Source organism: Dasypus novemcinctus, chromosome 10 (assembly GCF_030445035.2).
Source record: "Dasypus novemcinctus isolate mDasNov1 chromosome 10, mDasNov1.1.hap2, whole genome shotgun sequence".
NCBI classification, from domain to species: Eukaryota; Metazoa; Chordata; class Mammalia; order Cingulata; family Dasypodidae; genus Dasypus; species Dasypus novemcinctus.
This window is the reverse complement of record NC_080682.1, coordinates 10044330-10072044: the sequence shown is the minus strand read 5'-3', so window position 1 is coordinate 10072044 and position 27715 is coordinate 10044330. Positions and strand designations below refer to the sequence as shown.

General features: G+C 56.0%; 1 protein-coding gene across 1 annotated transcript in view; it reads right to left on the bottom strand.

The window, feature by feature from the left end:
• Nucleotides 1-27715, bottom strand: part of NRXN2 (neurexin 2) — a 101880-nt gene that overhangs the window by 38112 nt on the left and 36053 nt on the right. The window contains 11 exon segments of the mRNA XM_058305233.2: nucleotides 3454-3573; nucleotides 3905-4078; nucleotides 5691-5881; nucleotides 6520-6901; nucleotides 7222-7341; nucleotides 8794-8820; nucleotides 14628-14831; nucleotides 15350-15736; nucleotides 18668-19106; nucleotides 19844-20005; nucleotides 27511-27534. Of these exon segments, the coding sequence (XP_058161216.1) occupies nucleotides 3454-3573; nucleotides 3905-4078; nucleotides 5691-5881; nucleotides 6520-6901; nucleotides 7222-7341; nucleotides 8794-8820; nucleotides 14628-14831; nucleotides 15350-15736; nucleotides 18668-19106; nucleotides 19844-20005; nucleotides 27511-27534 (2230 nt within the window).

Genomic DNA, 27715 nt, shown 5'->3' with positions numbered 1-27715 from the left:
ACCTGCTAGGATGGGGGAGGGCTGGGCAGAGGGTAGAGAAGGAGGAGAGAGTGAGGTGGAGACAGGAGACCTGGAAGGGACGGAAGGAATAGTTTAAAAGAGTGAAGGGGAGAGGTGGGTAAAGAAAGGGTAAAAGAAAGGAGATGAAGGGAGATAGGAGAGAAAAAGAAACGCAGAGATAAGGGCATGAGGGGCAGGAGAGCACATGCAAGGGCTGCTTCCTGCTTATTAATTGTGAATTGTGTTTTGACGCAAAAAACTGTCACCCTGAGCCCAATACCTGCTGTCCCCAACTCTCAGATCCAGTCAGGACCCCAAACAGCTCCTCACCCGAGTGCCACCCCACTCCCACCCCACCCCCATCCCATGTGGCCCTTAGCCCATCAGAAATGGAGAAAAGGCAAGAGGAGGTTTCGGGGCATTGTGTGGCCCCACGAGGGAGGAGAGACTACAGACTGGGGAGCAGGCTTGGGGCCTCTGGCCCTCTCTGTCCCACTCTTGGACACCTGGCTCTGAAATATAGACTGACACAGCTCTGCACAGGCAGAAAATGTATGGTCCCAGAGGGAGGGAAGGAAGAGCTGGTGGCGAGAGGAGAGGAAGGGAAATCGCCTAGAGGCCAATCAATATCAGTGAGTGGGAACTGGAGATGGTTGGAGGGGGTGATGCGGGACAGGGGGAGGGAGGAGACCTAGGGAGTAAAAAACAGAGAGAGGGAGAGACAGAGGGTGTACAAGAAACCAGCAACGGCTGCAGGCATGAGCTGAGCAAGTGGAGAGACCTAAAGCAGCCCGGCAGAGATGGTGAGAAATCGGCTGCCTGGGAGAGGCTGGAGAGGCTCTGAAAGACTGAAAGACCGCAGCACGCAGGCCCTCTTAGGGGCACCTGTCCTGAGCCCTAGGGGCTGGATGGCTCTGGGGTTTCAGCCACATGTCAGGATGTGTCCCTTGCTCCTTTTATCTTCCCTTGCTCTCTAGCTTCATACTCTCATTTCCTCTCTCTCCCCCTCTCCACTTTCCTCTCTCCCTGGCAAAGAAGCTCTCTCTTGCTCTGATCTTTGATCTTTCCTGTGCCTTCCCAGAGAGGAAGTCCCCAGGTCACAGATGGAGAAGCTGAGGGCTCCTCACCCCAGCCTCTCCCCCCACCAGACAGCTCCAAGCCCTTGGGGTCCAGGCCCCTCCACCCTGGCCATCTCCCCTTCCCCCTCCCCAGGTCTTTGTCCTGGAGGGCAGAGCTAACTGAGCAGGGCTCTTCTCCCAGGTTCCCGCAGGACCTGGGCAGCACTGGGCTCCATGAAGACGAGCCATTGAGCAGCAGCAGGAGAAACCAGAGACAGGACTGCAGAAGCAGGAGGAGCAGCAGCCCTGGTGGAGAGAAGCCCTGGCAGAGCCCCTACCCCACTGGATTTTTGCCCCTACCCTTCAGGGGCAGAGACATCAGAGCAACCCCTGGGCCAGCGTTCTCAGAAGGAGCAGTGTGCTGATGCTCACGTGGGCTCTCAGGTTGCACCCACCTTGTCTTTAGCTCCACAGCTTTGTCCAGCCTGTGCCACTGGATACGAAGACTCTGGGACAGTGACTCTGCCCAAGATGTGCCCTGCTCCCCTGCCCCAACTCTCCCTGTCTCCCAGAGCAGTTGGACTCCTCCAGCCCCAAACTCAGACAAGTTGCTCAGGCCTCTCTTCCCACCCCGGCTGAAAGGTGGCACAGCTCTGTAAACCCCATCCCTCTTTTGTCCCATTCCCAGAAGGCGATGGGCCCCTCCATCAGGAAGGAAGCAGTGACGATGGCAGCAGGGATCCTTGACCCTGATAGTATCCCTGCCAACCTGGGTGAGAAATGCCACCATCAGGAGGTAGCAAGCAGAGTGCCAGGACTGGGAGGTAGGGGCACATGGGTTCTAGATGAGCTCTACCATGATACCCTATGGCTTAGGGCAAGGCTCTGGCCCTTTCTGAAGCCTCGGTTTCCTCCTCAGTTACACAGGAAGGATGCCTTCTGTGAAGGTCCAATCAAATAGGGTCATGAATGTGAAAGGGCTTTGTAAACTGCAAAACACTAAACAATCAATGGGATTGCTACTATCTCCAGGCCTCCTGGACCATACTGAGTTACCTGGGAGGGGAAGAGGCCCTGACCCAACCCCAGGTTTCTACCATGGCAGCCAGGGCTGAACCTCGAGCTGGCCTGGGAAGCTTTGGACGGCATAGAGAGAGGCAGGTCAGGGAAGGAAAATCCTTGGCGATGGGGAGGGCTGGCCGTGCCCGAGAGCACCAGGAAATCACTAAGGGAGATGGGCTAGGCATTTCCCCACAGGGGAGAGAAAAATCAAGACCCACAAGAGCGCCAGACCCTAGAGTTAGTAGGTTTATCCTGTAAGAAACTCTGAACTCCCACCCAGATGATGATGGTTCGGCAGTGTGGTAGAGAGGCAAGGGCCTGGACCCCAGATCTCACCCCAGGTCTACTCCTACCTCCTTCCAGAAACCCAGTGCACATTTCCAGGCCTCAGTCTTCAAGTGTAGGAAGTGAAGGAGCCCCTTCCATGCGTGTGCCTGTGTATCTTTACCCAGGCAGCCCACTCTCAGCAGGGCCACCCCAGGGAAGAGGACTCAAGCCAAAGCCTGAGGAGACCACACTTACCACAGCCCTGGGGCCCTCAAACCCCCCATCCCCTCCTGCCATCCCCCTGCCAACCTCTAACCAGCTGCTGGCCGCCAGCCACCAGGGATTGGGGGCTGCTGCCAAAGCTGCCCTCTCTGGGGAGGGGCCTCAGGCAATATGCAAGTTAGCAGGCAGATGCCCACCAGGCGAGGAGCCTTAGGAATGTCCTTGGGACTCAAGGGTCAACCTGCAGCTGGGTTTCTTGGGATAGAAGGTGGGAGCAGCACAGCAGAGCCTGATTCCAGGAGGGCCAGCTGTCCAGTGGCCTGGCCTGCAGGGAATCTCCTGGGCCTGCTCCCTGGAGTCTGTTCTGGGCCGGATATAACAAGCTTCTACAGCACACTTCTGGGGGCAGGAAGAAAGGGGGTACAGGGTGGTAACCACCCCACCTATGTAGCACATGCCCATGTGAGCTGTGAGCACAATAAGGTAAGGTTGTCACCAGAATCACACGGAGAGAGCAACCAGCACAGGCCCACAGAGGCCAACACCACTGGTTAGGGCAAAGGGAGCAGCATGCCACCAGCTCAGAGTGAGGGAGACAGGCCATCTGTCAACTGGTCATGCCCAGAGCTTCAGGGAAAGCAAGCTAGTCCTGCACAACCCCAAGAGAAAAGACTGTGAGAGGGGCCAGCAGTCAGCAGTGCCACTTGGGCCCTCGTGATAAGAAGGGATGAGGAGGACAGGAGCAGCACAGCTCCTTGAGATCCTCCCTCCTCCCCAGTGGTGCCAATGGCTGGGCACTGGCCTGGAACTGCCCCGGGCACCACCGCCCCTCCCAGGCACTCACGGTCGTTGCAGACAGGGCCTCCGTAGGAAGTCATGGTGCAGTCACAGGTGAAGCCGTCCCACTGCTGTAAGCAGACGCCCTGGTTGGCACAGGACTCTTCGGTGCAGGTGGTGCTGGGGCCTGGAAGAGGCAGGAGGAAGGAACACCCCCTGCTCAGCCAAGTCCCCTCCCTCCCCAGGAGGTGCGGAAGCCTCAGGGCCAGGCAGAAGAGGCCCTGGGCCAAGTGCTGGCCGGGGGGTTGGGGTGGGTCAAGGGCTGCTGGGCTTGGACTCAGACTGGGACCAGGGGCCAGGGTAGACCAGAAGAGGACAAGTGACCCTGCACCACCAGCTCCAGCGAGGCCTGAGAAGGTCACTTTGCTGAGCACAGGCTACGCTGCCCTGGTCTATCTCTCTGCAGCTGGCCCCCCTGCAGCCAGCAGGGCCACACAATCCCTCCACCCTACACTCACCATCACAGCCCCTCTCCACCTGCCCGATGCGGTGCAGGGCGTCAGCGATGAGGTCCGGCAGGCGCCCGTTGAGGTCCACAGAGGCCAGGCAGCCCTGAAAGCCATCCCGGGAGGCCACCAGCTTGGGCAGGTTGCTGAACATGTTCTTGCTCAGACCGCCAATGTACAACTCTCCTGCAAAGGAGTGGGGTCAAAACGTAGGCATCTGGGTCCCCACCCCCTTCCCAGGGCCCGGGCATCTGGCTGTCGGGTCCTCCCAGCCCTCCCTGGCTCAGAGGGTCCCATTCCAGACTCCAGTTCCTTTACAGGGATTCAGTAACCTGCCTAGCCCTCCCATCTCTTCCTTTTTCCTTCCCCACTTTGCCATCTGTCTGCTCCCCTCCCAGGGAAGCCCAGATGCCTGGGGGGTGGAGGGAGGGAGCAGCTGGAGAAACCTGCTCCATACTCTCTCCCACACATTTGATTCCAGTTCCGGCCTGTAATCAGGGCCTTTCATAGATGTGCAGTTCCAATCCCCTCCACCCCCATGCTCTCCCTCCCCATCTTCCATTCCCAGAACTCCTCCAGGTCTCCCCCAGCCTCATCCAACAATGAGAAGTGCTCCTCAGAGCCACCTGATTCCCCCACCTCACTAACTGGGCACATCAAGGCTAAGTCCTGGGAAGCCGTGGCCAGGTCACGGCAGAGCTCAGAGAGCCCAGTCTCGACTACTGGCTTCAGCCAAGATGCTGGTCAATCCTTCCCTGGCCAAGGCCCAGTGCGACACAAGACCAGCCCAGAGGACCACTAGGTTTGCTACCACTCTGGATTAGCTGGGACATGCCGCCCCCTTCTGGGAGTAGGGAGACTTTACAGCCCTATGCAACGAGTTCCAGCTAGCCACCTGTTCACTTTGCAAACTCAGGAAGTCATCTAGCCACTCTGAGCCACTGTTTCCTCCACTCTAAAAGCAGGGTTGAATGCAATGGTCTCTAAGGACCCTACCAGCCCTGACGGTTTGAGTCACCCTGACACACAGGGGTCCCTATGGGGAGGAAGGCTGCTTTGAGCATGTGCAAGGAGATAGCTCACATTGCCCCCAGCGGCCTCTGGTGGAGTTGCAGGCCTTGGTCTCACTCCAGTTCCAATGCCTGGGTTTCTTAGCTCAGCTCCCTCTTCCCTGCTCTCTCAAACACCCATTCTGGACGCAGGCAAGTGTGTGTCTCCAGTGACTGCTGAAGAGGCCCTGGGAAATGTGGCAGCCTGGCATGACCCTGTGCCTACCAGGGGAGGCCTGGGGTCCAAAAAGTCCCCAGAGGTAGCCCAGTGAATGCCCAAGATAAATGATGGGGGCAACAGAAAGGGATCCAACTACGGCTACTCCCTCCTCCCTACATCAACTGCCCCTCCCATCCCACCCAGGGGAGGCATATGCCAGGAGAGTTCCCCATTCTCTCTCTCCTCCCCTCAGCCAAGCCACGCTTCTCTACCTTGAATGTCCCAGAGGCCCTTCGAAGACCCAGATGGCCCATTACAGGCTCTAGCGGCCACCAGGCACCTCATGAGACAGCGCCTGTGCTCAGGCTTTCCGTGCTGAGTGGAAAGACTCAGGAGAGCTAAGCAGACCTCTTACAGGAAGCTATCAGGCTGGACACAGTGGGGAAGGGGAAAGAGGGATGGAGAACGATGGCAGGGGGAAGATGGAGAATCACAAGAGTGGTGGGACCTCCAGGAAGGGGGTGATCTTGCTGGGAGGGAGGGGCACCTGGGCTGGAGCCAGGCTTTCACCAGAGGCCCCGGGCCCCACCTTTGAGGTCGAGGTTCCGGGCACCATTGGAGTGCTGCGTGACAGTGCGGGAGTCGATCTTGAGTGTGTGCACGTTGCCTGGGTCCCGGGACACCACCACGTTGTGCCACTGGTTATCATTGACTGGTTTGTCCGAGTTCCCCTTCATCAAGGATGGGCCATTTCCCAGGTCAAACACGTAGTGGATGTACCTGCCCCACAGTAGGGAGGAGACACCAGGTCAAGGTGGGGGCGATGCCAGGAGGCAGGTAAGGAGTTATGGCTCGTAAGGGTCCTAGATTTCACCATAGGAAGGGACAGGGGAAGCATACCCCACCCCATAGGAGAAGGACTGGCACCAATGGTAAGAGGACTATGATGTGAAGTTCCATCATGGAGAGAATGTGGGGAGGGGGTTGCAGAGGAGCTGGCTGGCTCTTCTGACACCAGCTCAGAAGAGGAGCTGGCAGTGGGGAGAGGCTTGTGGGGAAAGCAGAGGCCTCTGGAGGCAGGGTCAGAGCTGCTCTAGGGCAAGAAAGGGCTGCAGCAGCAAGGCTCTTTCTGCTTGTAGAGAGGCCAGGAGAGCCTGCACCAGGTCAGTGAACAGAGAACAGGTATAATGGAGAAACCCCTGGCAAGGAAGCCACTGGGGAGTCACCAGAGTGGAAGAAGGGAGTGCCTCTTCTCCATCTTGGCAGAGGGAGCCTCCTGGCTGGTGTTTGGAGAACTGCATTCTAGTCATGGTTTGGGGGGTACTGGACTTCTCAGCCAGTGGCTGGGGAGCTGTATCTCGATCAGCAGGGGACAGGGGACCAACTCCTTGACAGTGGTGCCATGCCCAGCACCTCACCCCTTGACCAGCTCGATGACAATGAAGTCGTTGCCGTTGCCAGAGTTGAACAGGAGGAGCCCGTCGGGGGCTGTGGTCTTGAACTGGAAGAAGAGGTGCATGGAGGCGTAGGCTTGGAGCGTGGCGAGAGCCAGGTAGCTACTGCGGCTCTTGAAGGTGACGGGATCTGCCACGATGGCACGCAGGCCAAAGCGGGCATTGAGCTCGCAGTAGGTGATGTCGCCGTCCTTGCACTGGTCCATGTAGGGCTGGCCGTTGAACAGCAGCCCACTAAGGTGACCGATAAAGTTGGAGGGCACCACAGAGATGAAGCGCCGCTCCGTCATGATGCCAGTCTCGATGTTGTGGAACTCCAGCCGCGTGTGGGCTCCTGCCATCTGTCCTGCTCGGGACAGGAGACAGGGATGGGGGAGGGGGGCTTTGGCCCACTGAACTCAGCAGGGGTCAAGGGGTCAAGGAGGGACTGAAGGTTTTGTTGAGTCAGGGGCTCACAGGCTTTCAGGGAAATGCTGCCTAAGGGGGGTCCAAAGTTCCCTGGGGGTCAGACTCCCATAATATACCATCCCTGAGGGAGAAATGGCAGAGAGGGCTTGCCAGAATGGTGCCCTAGGACTGACATCTCAGTCGGTGGTCACCACAGAGAATGGGACCAAATACAGGTCACTAGAGACTTGTCCCCCTCCCTGGTCCCAGATCACCTACCCTCCACGGTCACGTTGTCCACAGACAGCTGCAGGCTCTTGCCACGCCGCACCACCCTCACCGTGTGCCACTCATTGTCATTGAGCTTGTGCCCCGCAAAGAGTGTCTCAGGGCCTTTACCTGCGGCACCAAGGGGGGAGTGAGCACAGCACCTGGACACTCACAAATGCCTTCAGGTACCACCCCAGGCACGCAGGCAGCCTCACCTCTGCACACATGTGTGCACACATGGACATCACACAACCTTATGGCACATACTCCTGCACACAAGGACACACAGCCTCACCTCACACCCAGAGCACAGGCACACACAGACACGCTAAGCAATACAACTCTGTACAACTTCTGAGGTGCTCCCTGGAGCTGTGCCTTGAGGCCGTGCACAAAGAGGCTTGCACCAACGATGAACACACTCTTCCCTGAGACCCCCAAGGGCCTTCATTGAGTGTAGCCAGCAGCCAAATTCCCAGAGTCGATGCACAGACTAAAATCTTTCGAAAAGACACAAAGCCTGGCAGAGGATGTATGTGTAAATACACAGCACAGTGTCATCACTGTCAGTACAAGTTCCAACCTCCACACACTTACCCCACCTATGGTGGCACCCGAGGTGACCTTTCTGCAACCACACATACAGAATGGCCATTTATTCAAACCAGCATTATTATTATTACTATTATTTAGCTTCCCAAGTCTAAAATAAAACGTATTTATCTTTAAAATGTTGGACATTGCAGCCCTCCTGGTCATCTAGGTCCCTCAGGGCTCACACTAGCTAAGGCTAAGGGTGCTCAGGCATTTAAAGGAGCTCCTTGTCCAAAACACTGCGCACACTCATACAGCATTCCACTCACACACAAGGCAAGATGCACCGGGCACACGCAGTCTTTCTAGCTCTCCAGCCACATTCAGGTCTCTCTTGCGCCATCTCAGCTCAGGCAATTGTACCAGGCAGAAACACTCTCTGGAACAAGACACTGAGCCCAGGCACACTTGGATGCCCACCCGCTCTCCATCTGACCCCTGCTGAGAGCCCTCGCTGTCACCTATGAAAGAACCCCCATTTGGCAGAAACTTGCCCCCCACTGAACACAGGAGCTGTGGAGGGCTGAGGCCCCCACACAAGCGCCTCCGTCCTACCTCTTCTTTCCCGTGTGCCTCGCCTTCCCCCTGGTGGCCACCTCTGGAGATGCAGCAAAAGATCCCCAGCCCCTCTCAAGGCTCCTTTGGCCAATAGGTACCACCAAGTCTTTGCCCCCACCCAGGTTTCTGCCTCCTCCCCACCTCCCGCTGACTTGGGATGACAAGGTCTCCTGGCTTTCCCCTTTCCAGAACCCGGTGAGCTTCCTGAACACAGGCCTTCTGCTTCGTTTGGACGAATTTGCTCTCCATAACCACCCCCTTCCCCCCCGACCCCCAACACCTGCTCTCCTCCCTGCACCCACCGCCCAGCTCCCCATACAAGCTAAAAATCGAGGCTTCTCCTCCCCAACCCCCCACCCCTCCCCAAAACCCAGTGTCCAGCGCCCCAGTCCCCTTGGGCCTCTGCAGAAGAAGAGGGAAGCCACTTACTGGGTGCGCAGCCGACGCGCAGGCAGTCTGGGGGGGCCATGGGGCGGGCAGAGGGTGAGGGGAGACAAAAAGGCAAAACAAGGTTTTTTTTTTTTACATCCTTCACAGGGAGGGGTGTCTGCAGGCGGGGTTCCCCCCGGGGCCACTTTCCGGGGACCACGCGTGCCCAGGTGCCTTCTCCCCTTCCTGGACCCCTGCCCCTCCTGCCCCCAAGAGGGCTTAACCCTCCCCAGAGCTGGGAGGGCAGTCAGGTGATGGGAAGAAGGCTTGCGTCCCCCTTCTTAGAGGGGCACAGGCCCCTCATGTCTGGGGGAGATGGGCACCTTGGGTATCCCAGTCGTACAGGGGATCACAGGGGGACTGAGGGCTGACCAACCCCACATCTCCCCATCTTTGGGAGGGAGATTGGTGGGGAGGGCCTGGGTCCCTGCAGCCCCTGCTCTGGGACGACTCCCTGCTTAGAGCCCAGGTTCCCGGGACACATCACTCCTTGTGCCCCTCTGGGCTCTGAGCTCAATGGAGGGGTCTGCCCCAGGGCCCCCTTCCCGTGGCCATATACCTCCCAAAGTCCAGTGGGCTAGTGCCACCCCTCCAGGAACCTTCCTTCTAGCCCTTCCTCTCCAGGAGGATGCCAGGCTGCCACTGAGGATTGGGAATGGTGCTTCATTCTGAAGAGGAATGAGTATTAATGCATTTTCCTAGAGAGGGGCAAAAACCCCAGAGATGGGGACACTGAATATGACTGTCCATCACAGTTCTGGATTGGAGAGTGAGGAGGAGAATCTTAGCCCCTTTAGTGCCCACACTTGCTCCAAACAGCTTGGGGAGCATTAAATAGTAACCTGTGCCCCAGTGCACAAAATGGATGGAATGATGCTTCTCTGAAGACTCAAAGCAGGTCTGGGACAAGAAGGCACCCTAAGCCGAGTCGCCTGCCCCATGCTCCAGTTCTCACATTGTTACCCTCCAACATCAGGGTCTGAGGGCCCCATGTGGTTGGAAGCACACCATCGACACAGCCTGCGGCCCAGGGTCCCAGCCAGTATGTCAGCCTGCCCTTGCAGGGGAAGAGTGCCATTGCATCAGACCCAGCCCAAACTCAGCCAGAGGGAGAGAGGGGCTGCCTAGGGCCACCAAAACACCTGTGCTGGGAGGCCGAGGAGCTGGGTCTTGATCTCTGCCTAACACTAACTCCCTGTGTGGTGTGGCCTCCATCAAGTCACTGTTCTCACAGCCTCAACTTCCCCTGGTAACTGAGGGCTTGCAATGAGAGGATCCTGAGCTGGGGTCAAAAAGCAGGTGTTCAGGAGGCTCTTCCTCGGCCTTTCCAAGAGGGGGCCCTTTCAGGCCCTCTGTTAGCAGCAACATCCACAGCACATGCTGTTGCTCCCCCCAGGACAGGTTCTACCCCCACACTCCACAGCCCAAGAGGAAAAACAGAAGTGGCGCCTGGCATCCCCTGGGGCCCTAAAGGTTCCTGGAGTGGAGGTAAAAAAAACTCCCCTGTGGCTCTGGGAGGTCATAGGCCTCTCGGGTGGTACAGCTGAGCTCCACACGCGTTGTCAACCACAGCAGAAGAGTGGGGGAGCAGCCGGGACCCTGAGCCCCAGCCTGGCACCAAGGGAGGGACAACAGAGGCAAAGAAAGGCCCAGGGGCAGACAGAGGGAAGGCAGAGGTCATGCGACAGGAAGACAGTAGAGAGGGAGCAGAGAGAAAGGAGGAAGAGGTAGAGAGGGAGCAGAGGGAAGGAAAGGCTGGACCCAGGGTGAGGAGTGGCAGGGTAAGGGTGTGGAAGGGTGCCAGGCCCTGGAGTCAGGTCACGGGGGCTCTCTCGGGGCCAGCAGAGTCTTCACCAATGAAGGGTCCAAAAAGAAAAAAGGGTCTGGCGGGGCAGGCTGGTGCCCTGCTGGGGAAGAGGCTCTAGGGTAGAAGCTCAAGTCTCTCCCCTCCGCGGCAGGGAAGCACCAGGAATGGGGCAGTCCATCTGTCCAGAGAAGAGGTGTTTGCTCCAGGTCCACCCTGCAGTGACCCCGCCCCCCGCAAAGGAGAGCGAGAATGCCCTGAATGTGGGCAACCCCAGAGGGAGGGTACCCGCAGGGGAAGGGCACCCCCAGAGGGAGTTCGGCAGTGGCCCAGGGGAAAGCCAGGACTGTGAGTGCGGGGGGGACAGCCCTTCAGTGCACACATTTGCCCAGAACAGTTCAGGGAACATTAACTAGCAGCCTGGGCCTCAAGCTGCGGTTACACGTAGAGACACGGTCAGGGTGTGAGTGTGCAATGTGACAGGTGGGAGAAAGGAATCTGCTTTGAAAGGAACCTGAGGAGAAGACACAGGCTTCTGGACCCCTCTCCCCAGACCCCAAGGGTTGGAGGCGGTGGGCTCCAGAAAACCAGGGAAAGAATGAAGGGGCCTGGGAGGAGGCAGCACTCCTCTCGTGGCCCCAGGGGTTGGAGCGCCCTGGAATGTAATGGCTTCACATGTGAAGAGGGTGAGATTTGCTCCGTACAGCTCAAGGGCGCACTTTGCGGGGGGGAGGGGTGGCAGGGTTTTGACACCAAGGTAGAAAGACCGCACAATTAGAAGGGCCATCTCGGAGGTGGGAGGCCCTGACACTAGAGACAGCCTCGTGTTGGTGAGGACTGCTGGGTGACTTGCACTGCAGGTGGGTGGAACCCCACAGTTTCTTAGGGCCTCTCCAGCTCAGAGTATCTTAAAGTGCAAAGCACCCTTTACGTCAGCCTCATGGACAGCTGGGACGGCTGGGCACACATGGCAGGGGCAACCCCAGGGAGAGGGAAAGAAGCCAGGCTAGGCTGGCATTGGTCCCAAGGCCACACACCAGGGCCACACAGGAAGAGGGTCAAGAGTCCAGGGACTTTGTGGTTCCCTATGGATGAGACCCACTGCCCTGCTCAGAGGCTGCAGATGGCAGAGGGCCCCGAGGGCTTGCTCAGTGTCTGCAGGCATGGTGGAGGCTGGAGGACAAGACAGGAGGCACAATCCAGTTCCTCCAGTATCTTCTGCCTGGAAGGAGGTACAGTGCTTTTGGCTCTCTTGCTTAGCAAATACCCCATCTCTTGAGGCTGGCATTGGGCACCTTCTCCCAAGCACCCCAAGTTGTCACTGACAACCTCAGCTCCCTCTCCAGGATGAGGCTCAGCTCAGAGGCTCTATCAATCCCGGGAGCAGGTGCTTAGCTGCACAGCTGCCACCTGGAGGGAAGCTATCTGGCTTCCTTCCTAGAGGAGGTGACCAGAGGCCAGAGCCCAAGCCTCTCCAGCCCCTCTCCATTCCCCAGCAGCAAGTCCAGTCCAGCACTGGAACCCTAGAGTTCAATCAGCAGAGCTGACTGTGAGGCCTTGCAGGTCCTGGGTGGTAGTCAGGAGGGATCACAATGGGCCCCCTGAGGCAGGCCGGCCTGGGTGTTCTGGGTGGCTCTCTACTTATGTGTCTTGCATCTGTACACTGTCTTCACACCCATTATTCCATTGGAGCCTCAAAAACACAGGCAGAGTAAGGATTCTTATCCCCATTTTACAGGTAAGAAAACTGAGACCCGGAAAAGGAAAATGCCTTATCTAGGAAACCAGAGGCAGAACCCAGCCTTCCAGCCTAGTGCTCTTCCCATCCCAGCCTGAGACCAGGGGCTGTGGGTGGGTCACCTGAGTCTGGGGGCAGCTATGTGGTGGCCACATGCCTATGTGTACACACATCAGCTGTACCTGTGGACAGATGCATCTGCACCAAGTGTTTGGTCACGGCTTCCCAACGGCTCATTAGAGCTGGTACCTCCCCCCTACACCTCTGTGGGTGGGGCAGGGGCACACCCAGGGTGTGGGTACAGAAGGACAGTCCTGCCAGCTGGCCAGCTGGGAAGGCTGTGCTTAGCACAACCAGGTCTCCAGGAGGCCCACCTAGTTCTCGACTTCTAAGTGCTTGCGTGGCACAGACAGAACCCACCTGTGAAGGAGGGGCAGACGCTAAGGAGAAAGGTCCCACCAACTGATCGAGAGAAACCCAAGCTTCCCAGGGGACCTAAGTCAGTGCAAGGAAGGTAGAAACCACCTGCCTTCTAAGGCCTTCTGTGCAAATAGAGGGCCCCAGATTTTCCCTGCTGTGTTCCCACCAAGCACATAAAGCCCTGTGTTTAGCCCCCAGAGACACACACACCTGGCAGGGGTCTCCTGCTGGGTGCACAGAGGGTAGTCTGATGAGTACAGGGCCACTCATGGCATCCTGGGCTGGCACCGCCCTCTTGTGACAGTTTCAGGGGCACAAGGGAATGTTGTGCAGACCTGTCAGGGGTTGGCCAAAAGGCACTGCCCAGTCTGCTTTCCCCACAGAGCTGTACCCACCATCCACTCTCGATAGGCTGTGATCATGGATAGAAGCAGAAATATTTCAGGGAACCCTCTGAGCAAATAGAGGCCCTGGCTGCCTACACAGCTCCCCAGACCCAGACCCCTCCTATCTTAGCAAATCCCAGGGGTATAAAGCCTAGGTGGCCAAAAAAGGAAAAGGAAAAGACACAGCAGAGAGTTATTAACAAGGTAACAGGCCCAGGAAGGCCATAGTCTGCCCATAAGTGCCTTGGAGACCAATATTAAGAGGAGATGCCAGATAAATATTTAAAAGCTCAACACTTCTCTGCAACTGAGGAAACTAGTCTACAGAGAAGAGACCCTACTTCTCCAAGTCAGGATGTAGAAGTTGACTAGGTGACCCTGATGGCCTGAGGGCATTCCTACGGAGCAGGCCCTTGGGAAACAGACGAGGTAGACAGATATGACCCCACCCTGGACAGTGTGGGGTCTCTTCCCTCCTCGAGTTCCAGGGTTCCAAATGTTCGTGACACTTAACAAGGTGCCCCACAAATACTGGCTGAATGAGTGGAGCTTGTGACTCCACCCTGGCCACAATACCTGAGACCATGGAGAGAGCCTAACAGGCCCCCGGTCTGCCCCCTGGACACCCCAGGGCCTGCGTGGTGCAGCAGAGCTCAGGCTGCTCTTAAATATGGGCATGGGCAAGGACACAGAGCTGTCCAGCAACAAAGGCCAGCCACCCTCTTTCTGGTAGAGGACCCTGGGTGGGGCTTGGGCAAGGCAGTAGGTAAAACACCAAACCTTAAGACAAACGACCTGGGTTTGAGTCCAGGCTCCCCCACGCCATCACTGGCTTTGAAATGTGGGGCAAGGCCATATAAGAGACTCCTAATCTATAAAGCAGTGGTTGTAATGCCTTTCTCATATCTTCCCGGGGCAGCTAATGGGAAGGACCCAAATGTGAAGGCACCCAGGGCTGGACAGAGGGCAGGCACAGAGTGCCTCGACTTCTAAGTGCTTGTGTGGCACAGACAGAGTGGATGAGCGGGGCTGAAGCAGGGGCTGGGTCTTTCTCATCTCTGTAGCCACCGCGGCTCTGAGCTCAGGGCAGGACACAGGAGGCATCAGGGCTGCTCCCCAAATGAATGCACCCATGAACGAGCAAGTGGATACGTTATGAGCAGGTTTTGTCTCTATGTCTCTCGACACTGCCCAGCCTCCCATGAGGGTCCTGGGAGCACAGCTCTCGCACCTAGATCCCCTTGGGCATCGGCCATGCTCTGGGTGTCATCTGCTCACGGCAGTGGCAGGCACAGAGCACCACCCTGTGCTCTGCACCCTCACTAGGGATAGAGCCCTCAAGGGCTCCAGCCCAGGCTGGCACCTCCCCAGTGTGTGGAGGGCACTTCTCACTGGTGCCACCACCAGCTTCTCCAGACAGAGGGGGTGTGGATCAGAGCCAGAGCCAGGGCAGGGGAGAGCAGGACACGGCGGATGGGGTGGTTACCGAGGTTGACAGTGAGCTTCATCTGCCCCCCGTCCAGCTCGAGGCGCAGGGTGTCAGCGGACTCCCTGGAGGTGGTAGCCATCATGAGGCCATAGGCCCGCTGAGACATGAAACGGAGAGAGACATCCTCCGCCTCCGTGTGCATGGCATTCGGGAGCATGATCTTCATGTACATGGAGCCGTCGTAGCTCAGGACCGTGGCCTCTGCCCGGGAGTGGGGGAAGAGGGAAGAAGTGGGCAGACAGAGGCCCATGGAGGGAGAGAGGACACCGAGAGAAAATCAGTACAAGCATGACAAGACTGGGGGTGGTGGTCTATAGGGGCACCCTGAGGAGGGAGACATGGGGGTAGAGGGTGGGGGGAACCCTGAAAAGGGGGGCATGGGGATGGGGAGTGGGGGAGCCTGAGGAGGGAGCACAGAGGTGGGGAGTGGGGTACCCTGAGGAGGAGGGACCCTGAGGAGGGGGACACAGGGATAGGGAATGGGGGACCCTGAAGAGGGGGGAAACTGAGGAGGGGGACATGGGTGGGGAGTGGGGGACCCTGAAGAGGGGAGCACAGGGATGGGGCCTGGGGGACCCTGAGGAGGAGGGACCCTGAGAAGGGGGGCACACAGGGATGGAAGTTAGGGGCAACCCAAGGAGGGGGCATGGAGGTGGGGAGTGGGGGCCCTGAGGAGGGGCACGGGGATGGTGGGGCACCTGGATGAAGACTAGCCTCACCTCTCTCGCAGACCCTGCCCAGAAAGCCGGTCCCAATGCAGTCGCAGACAAAGCGGTTCCAGCCCTCCCGACAGAGCCCCCCATTGTGACAGGGAGCAGATGCACACTGCTTCAGCGTCTCACGGGAGCAGAAGGGGGCGACGCCCGCAGCCCCCTGTGCCTCGGCAAGGCCCCTTAGGTCTCGGCTCCGGCCATCTATGAAGAGGTCTCGCACGCAGCCCACGTAGCCAGCCCGGAGCGCCGCCGTCCACACCTCCGGGGGCAGGGGCAGCTCCACCCGCCCGCCCTCAGGGAGGCCGCCCAGGTACAGCTCGCTCTCCAGGTCGAGGATCTCGCTCTCCCCACTGGCCAAGAATGGTGTGCTGCGGCTGTTCACGGAGATGGAGCCTGGGGACCAAGGGAGAGTGGGCCTCAGTGGGGAAGGCAGGGGGCCACGGGTCAGAGGGGGTGCCCTGGCCCTCTGAGGAAGCCCCCCATCAGAGCTGGGCCCTCTCCACCCTGCACCCCATGGCAGGCTCAGGAGCTCGAGCCATAGCCACCGGCCTGGCCAAGGCTACTGCTTAGCAGAGGTCCCCAGGTTCAAGAATGTGTGTAACCCACCCAGCCTAGCCTCAGCATGCTTTTCTCTCCCACCTAAGCAAGGGCTCTGAGGATGTGAACCCTGCCAGGGCCGGATCATTCTCAGGGTCGTGCCATGGAGTTCCTGTGCCCTTTAGACCAGGAACCAAGGGCAGAGAACATGACAAATGCCAAAAGTTAGACTCCAAAGTTGTTCTCCTTTCCCCACTAACATTTATTGAGCTCTTGTGCCTGTAGGCTGGGCACTTGGCACTTGACATATGTCATCTGACATAACTCTCATAATGACCCTAAGAAATTGGTCTTTAAGATCCCACTGGACAGTGGGAGAAAGGCTTGAGGAGCCTGAGAGTCCACAAGTGAGGAGCAGCTACAGTATGATGCCGGCAGCAAGGCCCCAGTGCCTGCACCTGGAAAACCTCAACACATCCAGAAGAAAGGAAGCAGGCAAGGAGCTATGAGTCTTACAAGATCTTTGACAGAGAGGCTGGTGATCTTAGAAAAAAAGATGGAGGTAAAGTAGGAGCTGAAAGCCTTTACTAAGATTTTAAGAAGCAGAAACCTGTTCATTAAGAGCATTTTTATTCTGTTTGTATTTTTTATTGAGACGTTTTCTTTCCCATCTCCTTTCAAAACTTTGGAGGAATTCTTTAAAAAGGAAAAAAAAAGAGTCAGCCTAGCTCAGCAGAGTCAAAGAGAGGCCAGGAGAGTTTGGGTCCACGTTAGGCTGAACGTGGCAGAGGTCTTTTGGGGAGAAGGACTCCTGGTGATAGGAAATCAGGTGTGCACATGTGGGTGGTGGCACAAAGGGGGCCAGATCAGGACCTTTTCTCCAGACAACGCTCCTCACTTGGAGAGTGTCCTCTGCTCAAAAACTCATCTGAACCAGAAAAGCGATTTTGCGAGGCTGCATTTTAACAGCAGGGTCCCTTGCTCATTCTCTCTCAATAGTCAAATGCCCCACAGTCCTGCTGCTAAATCCACTCCCTCTGCCAGGCCCCCAGACTCAGACTGTCTGGCCCTGCACACCTCCAACTGGAGTCAGATTCATTGGGTGCCTGCTCTCCCCACCTACCACAGGGCCTCCCTGACACTGGACTCCGAACAGGTATTTTCTGACTTGAACCAAATGTTGGAGAAGGAAGAAGGAAGGGAAGGAAAAGAGATGGGAAAGGGGATGTATAATGGAGAGTCAGTGAGAGGAAATGAGAGTGGAATACAGACCTCTGTTCCATGGTCATTCTAAAAAGGGAGAAATGTCAGTGAGAGCTCCGCTGGAATGAAAGGCCAAGTCTGTGTTTCTGTGCACATATGAAGGTGGGCCACCAAAAGGGGCAGCACTGATCAAGACAGTGATCCAGGAACCAGCCGGATCTGGTATCTGGGCTCCAGAGCTCTGGATGAGGCTCACAGGAAGGCAAGGAGGAGTGGAAGGCCCTGCAGTTCTCTGCAAAGCCTGGATGGATTCCAACCTACAGAGTGACTGAAGACTTGTGTGGAAACCCTGGGAGGCAGCAAGGACCCTGCGAAGACCCACTGACGCCATCATGATAGAAAAACCAGGGATGAAGCCATGTAATGTACAACCTGGGAAAGGCAGCATCTCTCTGAAAAGGAAGAGGAGGATAGAACAAGAAGCCTATGAGGAGAGCAGATGTGGATCAAGCAATAGGGCGCCCATCTCCCACATGGGAGGTCCCAGGTTTGGTTTCCGGTGCCTCCAAAGAAGATGAGCAGACAGATGAGGGAGCCATCTTGGGGGCAAGGACTGAAAAATTTTGTAAAAAAAGAAGGCTATAAGAAGCTGACAACTCCAGGAGCCATAGCAGCCAGCCCCCTTCCTCCCTGCACGCAGAGGCGCATTCATCTCCACCAGACCTGCAGGCCCTGTGTGGTGAAAGGGAAACACATCACTTTAGCTGACACTGATAAATACCTCAACTGGATACTGTGTCAGTTTTTGTTTATCTCCGTTCTCTCTTTCTTGGATAATTCTCGTGTTGAACAAAAGGGAGAAGAGTAAAGAGGAGAGACTTCGTCAGCAGGAAACAAGAAGATAAGAAAGGGGGTCTTAAAAAGAGAGGTGGAGGAGAGCATGGCTGGAAGTGACAGAAGGTCAAAACTAGCACCTGGCAGCCCCCAGTTCTCTCAACTCTGTTGCGTTTCTGTTCATCAGAGCCCTCAACTGCCAGGCAAAAGTGTCTGGCTGTTCACTGCCTATCTCGCCTAACCCGAACATGAGCTTCAGGAGAGCGAAGACTAGTTCACTGCCATCTGTACATCCCCAGCACCCAGACAGCACTTGGCATACGAGGGTCCTCAATAAGTAGTTGTTGAGTGAGCTAATAAAAGGAAGTTAATTGATCTAGATAAAGAGAAGCCTGGTTGGGAAGATTGTTTGAAGAAGAAAAAAGAATGGGATATCGCCACTCTTGGGCAATATGCTAATGTTTTGACAGAGGCCCTCTTATTTGTTCCTCTTGAGGACACTGGGGCTCCAAGAGCATGCGCTGTGCCTGGAGGGCCAAGGCGTGCTCCTGGGTCTGACCCACTCAAAAATGCTGTGCTCTCCCCACTGATGCACTATGCCGCAAGGAAGCAACAGAGCAACAGGGCAGGCTTCAGGGGAGGGGTGGAGGAGAAAAGGAGGAGAGGAACATTAGAAATTATGCAGAAAAGAACAACTGAGGAGGGGACATCAGGGCAGGGGCAAGAGGAAGGGTCCAGAGGCCTCCTGACCTTTACGCCCGTCCCTCTGGAAATCCACATGGCACCACTCGCCGTCATTGACCTTGCGGCTAGATGCCCGCAGCTTGATGCCCCCAGAGCCCATGTCCAGCAGAAGATAGAGGTAGCCATCCAGCAGCTCCATGGCAAAGTAGTCAGCCCGCTGGGCAGGGCTGTGGCCACTGGCCCCACTGCCCGCCCGCCGGCCCTGGCTGAAGAGCAGCAGCCCGTTGGGCTCGGTGGTACGGAAGTCGAGTGAGATGGAGCCGGTGCGCTTGGCACTCCAGCGGGGCAGTGCCACGAAGGCCTCGGGATTCTCAAAGGTCACTGGGTCCAGTGCAGCCACATCCTCACAGCGGAACGACAGGTCCCCTTGTAGCTTCATCTTGGGGTCCCCTTCCTTTGCCAGGCGGGACAATTCCAGCTTGAAGTCATTGTTCTTATAGACCACCTGTGGCGGGGAGGGGAATTGGGGTGCACATGAGCTAAAGCGTCCTAGGGCCTGGCCACTCCCACCCAGCAGCAACCAACCACCATGGGACCCTGCCGCCCATGCTTCCTGGCCCCTGCTCTGGGCCACTAGACCTCTCGGCCTGGGCCTCGTTCTAGACCTTCACAGAGAGGCTGTGAACATCTCCCCAGCCCTGCCTACTCACTCTTCCCTGTCTTCAGAACCAGCACTAGCACAGCAGCTCAGCCTGTGAGCACGCAGTGCTGCTGGATTAGTTAATATACTCACAAGGCAGACAACTGCCGCTAACTTCTGCTTGACATTTTCTAACTGCAGAAGAACTTTCACATACCATCTCTCATCTAATCCTCATGGCAAGCTGAAGAGTTAGGTACTGACCACTCATTCACAGGTGAGGAAACCAAGAGTCACAAGGGACTGGGCCAAAGTCAAAGCTAGTGAGTGGAGGAGCCGGGACTCAAACACAGGTCTTTAGCCGTCATGTCCAACATTCTTTCCTCGGCACCACAGCTGCCCTGAAGGAGCCTGTGAGAAGATGGGGGCTTCCGAGGCACACAGGAAAGAAGGGAGAAGCCTCTTGACCCAGTCAGTGGGCCTGAGGTTTTGAAGAGGGGAGGACTCCCGCCCTGAACTTGGAAGGAACAGAATGCCAGCTGACCAGGCCAGACCAGGTCACAACGAAGACGGGGGCGTCGCGCCTCCCCAGCCCTACTCACGTCCTTGAGGCAGCCCATGAAGTTGTTGCTGACGGGCGAGCCCGGCAGATCAGCCGTGTTGGGGCTGCCCCCAATGTAGAAGAAGTCATCGGAGCCCAGCATGGTGTAGTCCTCCTGCGTGTAGCCTGTAGTGGTCAGGATCCCGTCCACCGAGATGGTCACCTGCCCAGCCCAGGGAGGGAGGGGGAGACAAGGAGACAACCGGCATCAACTCCCTGAGAAGCGCCACAGGCTGGGCAAGGCAGGGGCCAGGGGGCAGTGGGGGAAGGGGACCCCATTTTTATGTCTGCTTGTCTCAGAGGAGGAACAGTGGGGATAGAGGGAAAAGGAAGAAAAGGGTCAGCACAAGATTTGATGGTTTCAGGGAGGCTGAGCCTTCCTCTGGCCCCCAGTTGGCAGCAGAGGCCTGAAGGACACTTGAAGGTCTCACCATGCAGAACACCAGGAGGCGGCTCCTGGAAATCCTTGGAAAGGGCCTGGGGACCCCAGGACAGACCCCACTATGGGGGGAGTGCTAATGGCACCCTCACTTCTCTCCTCCTGAAGGTACACTCTGCACCTACATGAGACTTCAGAGCTTCTTTCATGAATGAGACAGAAAACAGGAAGTCTCCAGGGACCCTGCAGCTTATACTCACCTGCAGCTCTCTCTTCAGGGTGCTGGGACTTTCTTTCAGCCTTAGCCCAGGAGGGAGATGGAAGAGAGCAGGGCCATGAGGAACATGAACTCAGATATTTGAGGAAGTCTTAGAACTTCCTGGGGCTTGATAAAGCCCTGCAGGGCTGGTTCCTAGCCCTCCCACTCAAGCTTCGACCCCTGCCGGAGTCTGTCTCTTCCCTCCTCAGGGCGCCCCCTATTAGGGTTCTCTCTTGCCTCCAAAAGAGAAGGCAGCCCTTTCCCATTCATCGCCTGGTCTTTCCTTTCTTAGCATCTAATTGCCTTCCCAGCTCTCTAGGGTATCGGGGCCAGATTGGGGAACAGCCTGGCGCAGGGCACACTTCACAAATACCTTGACAGTGGCTGAAAATTCAGGTAAGAAAGCAAGATGGGTAGGGATGGGGCAATCCTGGGTACTCCAAGGAGATGGGAGAGGCTTGGCAGTGGTCTGGAGGAGGCAGAAGTGACCTCAGGGGGGCAGTGACAAGTCCAGGGGACCCTCTGCCCACCCCCAGGCAAATGCCCACCTTGCGCCTGAAAAGTCTGGTCATGGGAATAGCCCACAGGGCTCCAGAGCTGAGCAAGGTTATGGGGAAGGCCCCAGGGCTAAGGAACCAGGAGCCCCCATTCTAGGGAAGCTGTGGTTTAGGGAAACCAGCTGGGAAGAGGGCAGGGGCCATGTTTTTTCACCCTCATACTGTGCTTCAACAGGCCAGAGTTCACCACCACTTCCTGCACCCCTGATAGGCCTAAGAACCCCTTTTGGGGCAAAGTCTGGAGGAGTGGGACCTCGTGGTCGCATCTATGATGTTCTTGCCCCTGCCAGTCCATACATACATGCCACCAGCCATCTTCCAGCGCCTGGTCTGCAGGGCTCCACTTCCGCTGGGGGTAGGGGACGTTGAGGGTGAGGTTAGGAATGCCTGAGGGACAGGGAAGAACTAGAGCAAAGGGACACCCCCACCCCAGAGGGACATGTCCCTCTGGCACTTGGTTGGAGCCTCAGAGTGAGTGGGGTGGGCCAGGTGAAGTGAGGGCTGAAGGAGGGCCAGCTCCTGGGAACCATCAAACCTTGTGCTGGGGCAAACTAGGGTCAAGGTAGGAGTTAAGGGGGTGTCTGTGTGGAAGGGGCTGTTTGAAAGCTTTTGAGTTTTGTTCTGAGAGGAGGATAGTCATTATAGCTTATTTCTTCTTCCCTCTACCCCACCCTGAGATTGGGAGGTGAGGATCTGGATAGAAAAGGGAAGGGTCAAAGTATTAGTCACAAAAACATGCAAACAAGATCAGAGCGGGCAGAGAGGGGCTGGAGAGAGGGAAGAAGGGGACCAGGGTGAGGGATGAGGGTAAGACAAGGAAAACAGCAGGGAAGGGGACTCCCTGGGGAAAATTTATCTCCAGCCCACCTTCCACCTCCCGTCCTGTGATGCTATACTGAGATAATCAGCAATGGGGACACTAGGTATCTCCTTAGCCTAAGTCTGCTCACCCCAACTACATGGTCAGCTCCCAAGGCCAGGCACCCCAGCACAGCTAGGGGATACAACACATGGTCATTACCGGTAAATGTCAAGTCGCCTTGTGACCCAGAGCGACACTGGCCTCTCACTGTCTGTGTCCCCCTGCAGAACCCCAAGGCCCTGGAGCCCCAGGTCCGCCACAAGGGCTCTGTGCACCCTGCTTCTCTGCAGCAGGAGCCTCTCTCCTGGCCCCACGGCTCCCAGGAAGCCGCTTCTCCTCATCCTCTATTAGTCGGCTTGGCCTCCTATCCCACCCGAGCCACATAGCTGTTGCCTCCTGCCCTGGCCTCACAAGTCAGGCCACCAAGTACTGGCCATGCTCCTCACCCTAGGGGCTCTCTTCAGCCCTCTCCATTTGTCCAGGCCACCTCCCCTTTTGCCTTTCCAATTATTAATAGAAGGACCTGACTTAGATGGAGGTGGGGGTGTCCTCCTTGACTCCCTCCAGACAGGGCCAAAATGACTTCCACAGGGTGGTTCCCACCAGAGGAGGGCTGCCTTAATCACCCTCTTATCTGCCCTCCAAATTCACATCTATTTTTTCAGAGCGCTTTCTGCCCAAGGGAGCTGAAGGGAGACAGTAGCAGGAGGCAGGGAAGACGAGGAGGTGCCCAGGGGAAAGGAAGTCAGACTGGGTGTGGGGAAAGTGGAAGGAGAAAGAGGGAGGTAGGTACCAAGTGGAAAGGAAGCCAGGGGCAGAGGGAATGGGGGAAGGTCTCTGGGAAAGGCCAGGAGGGAGGTGACTTGGATTAGTAAAACCCGACTGTTCCCTCAGACAAATCAAAGTCCAGACACAAAAATGGCAGGTTCGTTAGTAAAAGCAGGAAACAGGGGAGTAATTCCCCTGGTCCCCCTCCACCCCAAGGGTTCATGATACTCCTGCCCCCCAATCCCCCCGCGCAGCTTCTGGAAGAGGTGGGGCAGGGTGGAGGAGGAAGGGGAGGGGGCCATGCAACACAGAACAGCCCCTGCAGCTAGGACCCATGCAGGTTAGAGGAAGAGGGTGGGGGGCCAGGCCAGCAGGAGATGCAGGAGAAAGGCAGCCAGTGAGAAGTCATGCGGGGCAGGGAGAGGGGAAGAGCAGAGATGTTGGCGAAAGAGCTGAGGGGTGCAGCAAGGAGATGCTTCCTTCCCATGGAGGAGGGAGAGAGGAGGGCCACTGGGCAGAATTGCCAGGTTGAGGAACATTAGACTCTGACCTTCCTCTCCAGAGGGTGGGCCTCACGCTCCCAGCTTCTACCCATTCAACACTGGTCAGCAGCCCCAGGCACACCTGCGCACACCCAGATGCTGCCGCACACCACACACGCGCTGCTGCAGGCTCCCCAAGGCAGCCGGGGAAGACTTGACTCTCCTTTCCACGCGGCAGCCTTTCTGTCACCAGGACTACGGCAAGGACCCAACACACACAGCAGAGACTCTGCACCCAACGCCCGCTGGTCCTCTCACCACAGACAAGCCAGGCCCAGGGAAGGGTCTGTGCAGACCGAGAGTGGTGAAGCACCATGCTGCCCTGGAAGAGCCGGGTCTGGCCAAGAAGCAGCAGCAGTCCAGTGCCCAGCCTCCACTCCAATCCCAGGGGCGCAGGGCATGCCTGGAGGTGGCCAGAAGGGGCAGCCTCTCCACCCTTCTTGCTGGCCCTACCTCTTCTGTTCTGCTCCCCTCCCCTTAGACAGGCTGGATCTGAGGTGGAACCTGGTCCTGGTCACAAATATTCTCACATGGGCACCCCATGCCCACAATGCCCCAGGAAAAAAAGGCAGAGGAAGAAGGGAATTTCCCCTATGGCATGGTCTGGAGACTTGCCCAGTTCCCTGCCCTGCTCATGGGGTCTCTGCTTCCTCGGTTGAGGGGCTTATTCTGGGAGAATAGGATTGAGGCAGGTGTTTCCACCTGGTGGGTGGGCTAGATGGGCTTCCGGGATTCTGATGTTCTCAGCATTGTAGGCAAAACTCAACCAATGGGCTTTTTTTCCCTGTGAGAATCCACTGCTATCACCAAATTCTCAAAGGGACCCAGGAACCAAAGGTGGTGAAGAACAAACAGTTTAGGGAAAAAGTCCTCTCACCGCCTTAGGACTGAGATGGAGTGGGAATAGGGGATGGAGCAGGGGAAAGGACTTCAAGGCTGAGTGAGGTGATGCAGTTCTGCTAAGTGTTCAGTTTAGCCACTTGTTTGTCAAGGAAGAGAAACTACAGAGAGAGAAAAGAGTTGGAAAGACACACCCAGAAAATGAACTGACAGGTAGTTATAGACCTGTAGGGGAATCCTGAGCTCTGGATTTGATAAAGTTTGGGAACTTAGAGAATAACCTTCAGGTCAGAAGTCCTGCATCCTCATGTAGCCTTTGCCATTTTCCAGAGCAATCGTTTTACCTCTCTGACTCTCATCTGTAAAAGGAGTGTAACAGCTTCTGTCCCTCCAGTTTCTTCCACACTCAAAAATGAAAATATTGAGCTCTTCCCTAACTGGTCATGTGACCCGAGTCAAGTTGCTTTCTCTCAGCCTCAGTTTCCTCGTCTGTTAGCTGGGAATAATCTCTGCCTGCCGCCTGCAACCCAGGCATTCGCCAAGACTAAATGATATTCAATATGTGAAAGCTGATTAAAAGAACCGAAGACCCCAGTATGTGCGCAAATAACTTTTTTTTCCCACAAGAAAGACTCCATCAGACTTCTCAACTGGGTGGCCTTTTCTTGTCTGTTATCCAATCCTCCCAACTCAAGGAGAAATGGTCAGGTAACAAGAAAAGAATCCATATAAATACCTTAGTAAAACTAAATACCAAACAAAATGAAACCTGTCTGAGAAAAGCCTGGGAATCAGAACACACTGAACCCCACCTCTTGTAGCAGTCACTCCAGTCCTGGCCTGAAAGAACTCATGCCTAGAGCCAGGACAGGTTTATGAGGGAACACGAGGATGCTGGGATCTCTCCGTCAAGCTGCGCTCACTCACACAGCAAAATGAGGACTTTACACATTCTGCATTTAACAGCTACTTTCTTCACCAGGGCTGAAACCAAACAAGGTTGTCTGCTTCACCAGACTCAACCAAGCCAACCCACCTTTCCTCCTCCTCCCCCCCAACTCCTAAAGCATTCTGGGGTTTCAGGCAGTTATTCTGGGACGATTCCTAAGAAGGGACAATAATAGGCTCTCCAGCGGGGCCAGAGATGCTGTACCCCAGGGTTTACAGTGGAAAGGGAATTGCTTTACAAAACAACATCCCTGCCTATGGAAACCCTGAGAAAATCGTTAACATTTTATAAAGTTTAATTAAATTATAATTCCCTCTACAGAGTCCAAATGCTTTTACTTCCTTGTCATATTTAACCTTCATACTGACCTCAAGGAAATAGGCAATGCAAATATAGTATCATCCCATTTGGTAGACCAGCAAACAGAGCTTTAGCAGCCCCAACTCACTCAGTCAATCGTTAGCTGAGTTGGGACTAGAAGGAAGATCTGCAGGTCCTAATTCTAGGATTGTATTCCTAGGTGCTTAGGGTATACCCCATGGGTTTATCCTGCCTCCCCTTTGTCCTCAAAGTCACAGGCTAGCTGTCCAGTGAAGTCCTGTAAAGAAAGAACTCCAAATCCCCAGGTACCCAAAGGTCTGGCCTGACCAGGGCAGGTAGCCACTAACTCCAGGAGAGCTGCTGGAGGAACAGAGTTTGTGGAGGAGAGGTGCTGAGCTCACTGGATGGCTCCATTTGAACACTGAGAGGACTGGGAGTGGCCAGACTGGCCTTGGACTGGGGAGGGCTGGAAGGGCTTGTCCATGGGCACTAACTCGGGGACAGGGCAGAGGAGGTGGCTACCTCAGCTTTCTGTGGCTGCAGAGAAACAGAACTGTGAAAGCTTCAGGAAAGATCAGGCATGGGAAGGTGGGAGCCCTACCTGTCATGCTTCCCTCCTCACCAGCCAGCCAGCCATGCAGACCTGGGAGGGGGAGAAGGCCAGGCACTGCCCCAAGCAGCACTGGCCCCATGAGAGCAGACACATCCATCTGCAGGGTCCCCAGCCTGGTGCTCAATCACTCTGCATTATTAATAGACCGATGACTAACCGGCTGCTGCCGCAGAGCCAGGACTGGGCAGGCATGAGGGAATCCCAGGGGATCTCACAGAGCAGGGCCCGCAGGCACAGACGAGGAGCCAAGGGCCAGCCGCCAGCCCCTTTCCCGCTTCTGCTCATCCTGGCACAAAAAGGTCAGCCCACACAGCTCACCTCCACAGAGAGTCCTTACCAGGCTGGAAAACACACACAGGCATGCATCCCCCAATGCACCCAGCAGGGGCTCACAAACACACAGTAAGGTTTCCACTAACACTCCCTAAATGTCACACCAACATTTACACACAGCCACACCCACACACCAACACACACCAGCTGCACTTACACAGACACCCACACTGACACTCTCCGAGGCTGAGTCAACCCAAACCAAGGAGCTTGGCGACAAGTCTATCCCAACTCTGCCCCTGCCAGGCCTCATCTTCTCACTCCCCTTGATGGGGAAGGAAACCAAGCCCTCCTCAGGGACCATGCGGTAGAGGCAGGGGATACCAAGAGGAGGGGGGAGATGAAGGGAAGGAAGACAGTGAGATACACAGTGTTAGTCAGAGCGGAGCGGTTTAGGGGAGAACTTGACGCTGTCCCTGGTGGGGGAAAAGACCATTCATGCCATGCAAAATGTGGGGGGAGACAGAACCAGGAACCCTCGAGGTTGAGAAGTAAGGGAGGGGCTGTCACCTTTCCCCTGGCAGCCAGCATGGGGCAGCCTCCAAGCTGACATGACCTGATTTCAATGAGATCTGGACCAATCCCAGGCAGGTCTCATCTCCCTATACCCTGTTCCAAGGTCACTCCCCTCCCCTCTGGGGATCCCACCCAGCTGGCTGCCATTGGAGGTCTCACCCCCACCCTCTTCCCCAACCTGAGGGGCCCCTCCAGGAGCTGACAATGAGCAGAGGCGTAGCATGTCATGGGATGGTGTTTTCCATGGATTTTCAGGAGACCAAGAAAGAAACTAAATCAAAGAGAAAAAATAAGGGAGGAAAAAAAAAGAAAGGAAGAAAGAAAGGAAGGAACAAAATAAAGCAATCAAAATAAAAGCAGCCTGGCATCGGGGCTGGTCTAACCAGAGCCGATGAACACGGGGCCTGCCTCCAGGTCTCTCTTGCCAGGAATCTGAATTCAGGAGTCAGGGATTAGGACAGGGACAGGCCAAATTCTTTGATTTCCATTTGTCTTTTGGATTTGTGTTTGGACAAAAAAGAAGGAAAAGGGAAAGGGGAAAACTGAAAGAGAGAGAGCCAAAATCTAAAGATTGTCCAGGACGCAAAAAACAATTGGAAGAGCAAAACAACCAGAACCAAAAAGGGAAAGGAAACAAAAGAGGGAGAATCGAACAATTAAAAAAACCCACGGCAAACCAAACGGTAAGACAATTAGAGTGATATCTACCAGATAATGCAGTTTGTTTACCATAGCGTGTCCAATCCCTGCGTGCTTCACCGGAGATATGGGGGGAGGGGAGTGTCAAAAAAAAAAAAAGACAATAACAAAAGAAAGAACGAAAAGAAAAGAAAAATAAAATGACCAACTGTGAAACTCAAGGAAGGAGGAAAAATATATACCCACATATATCTGGTTGTCTGTTCAGACCCTCCCACCTTAGGTCCAGTTAAAG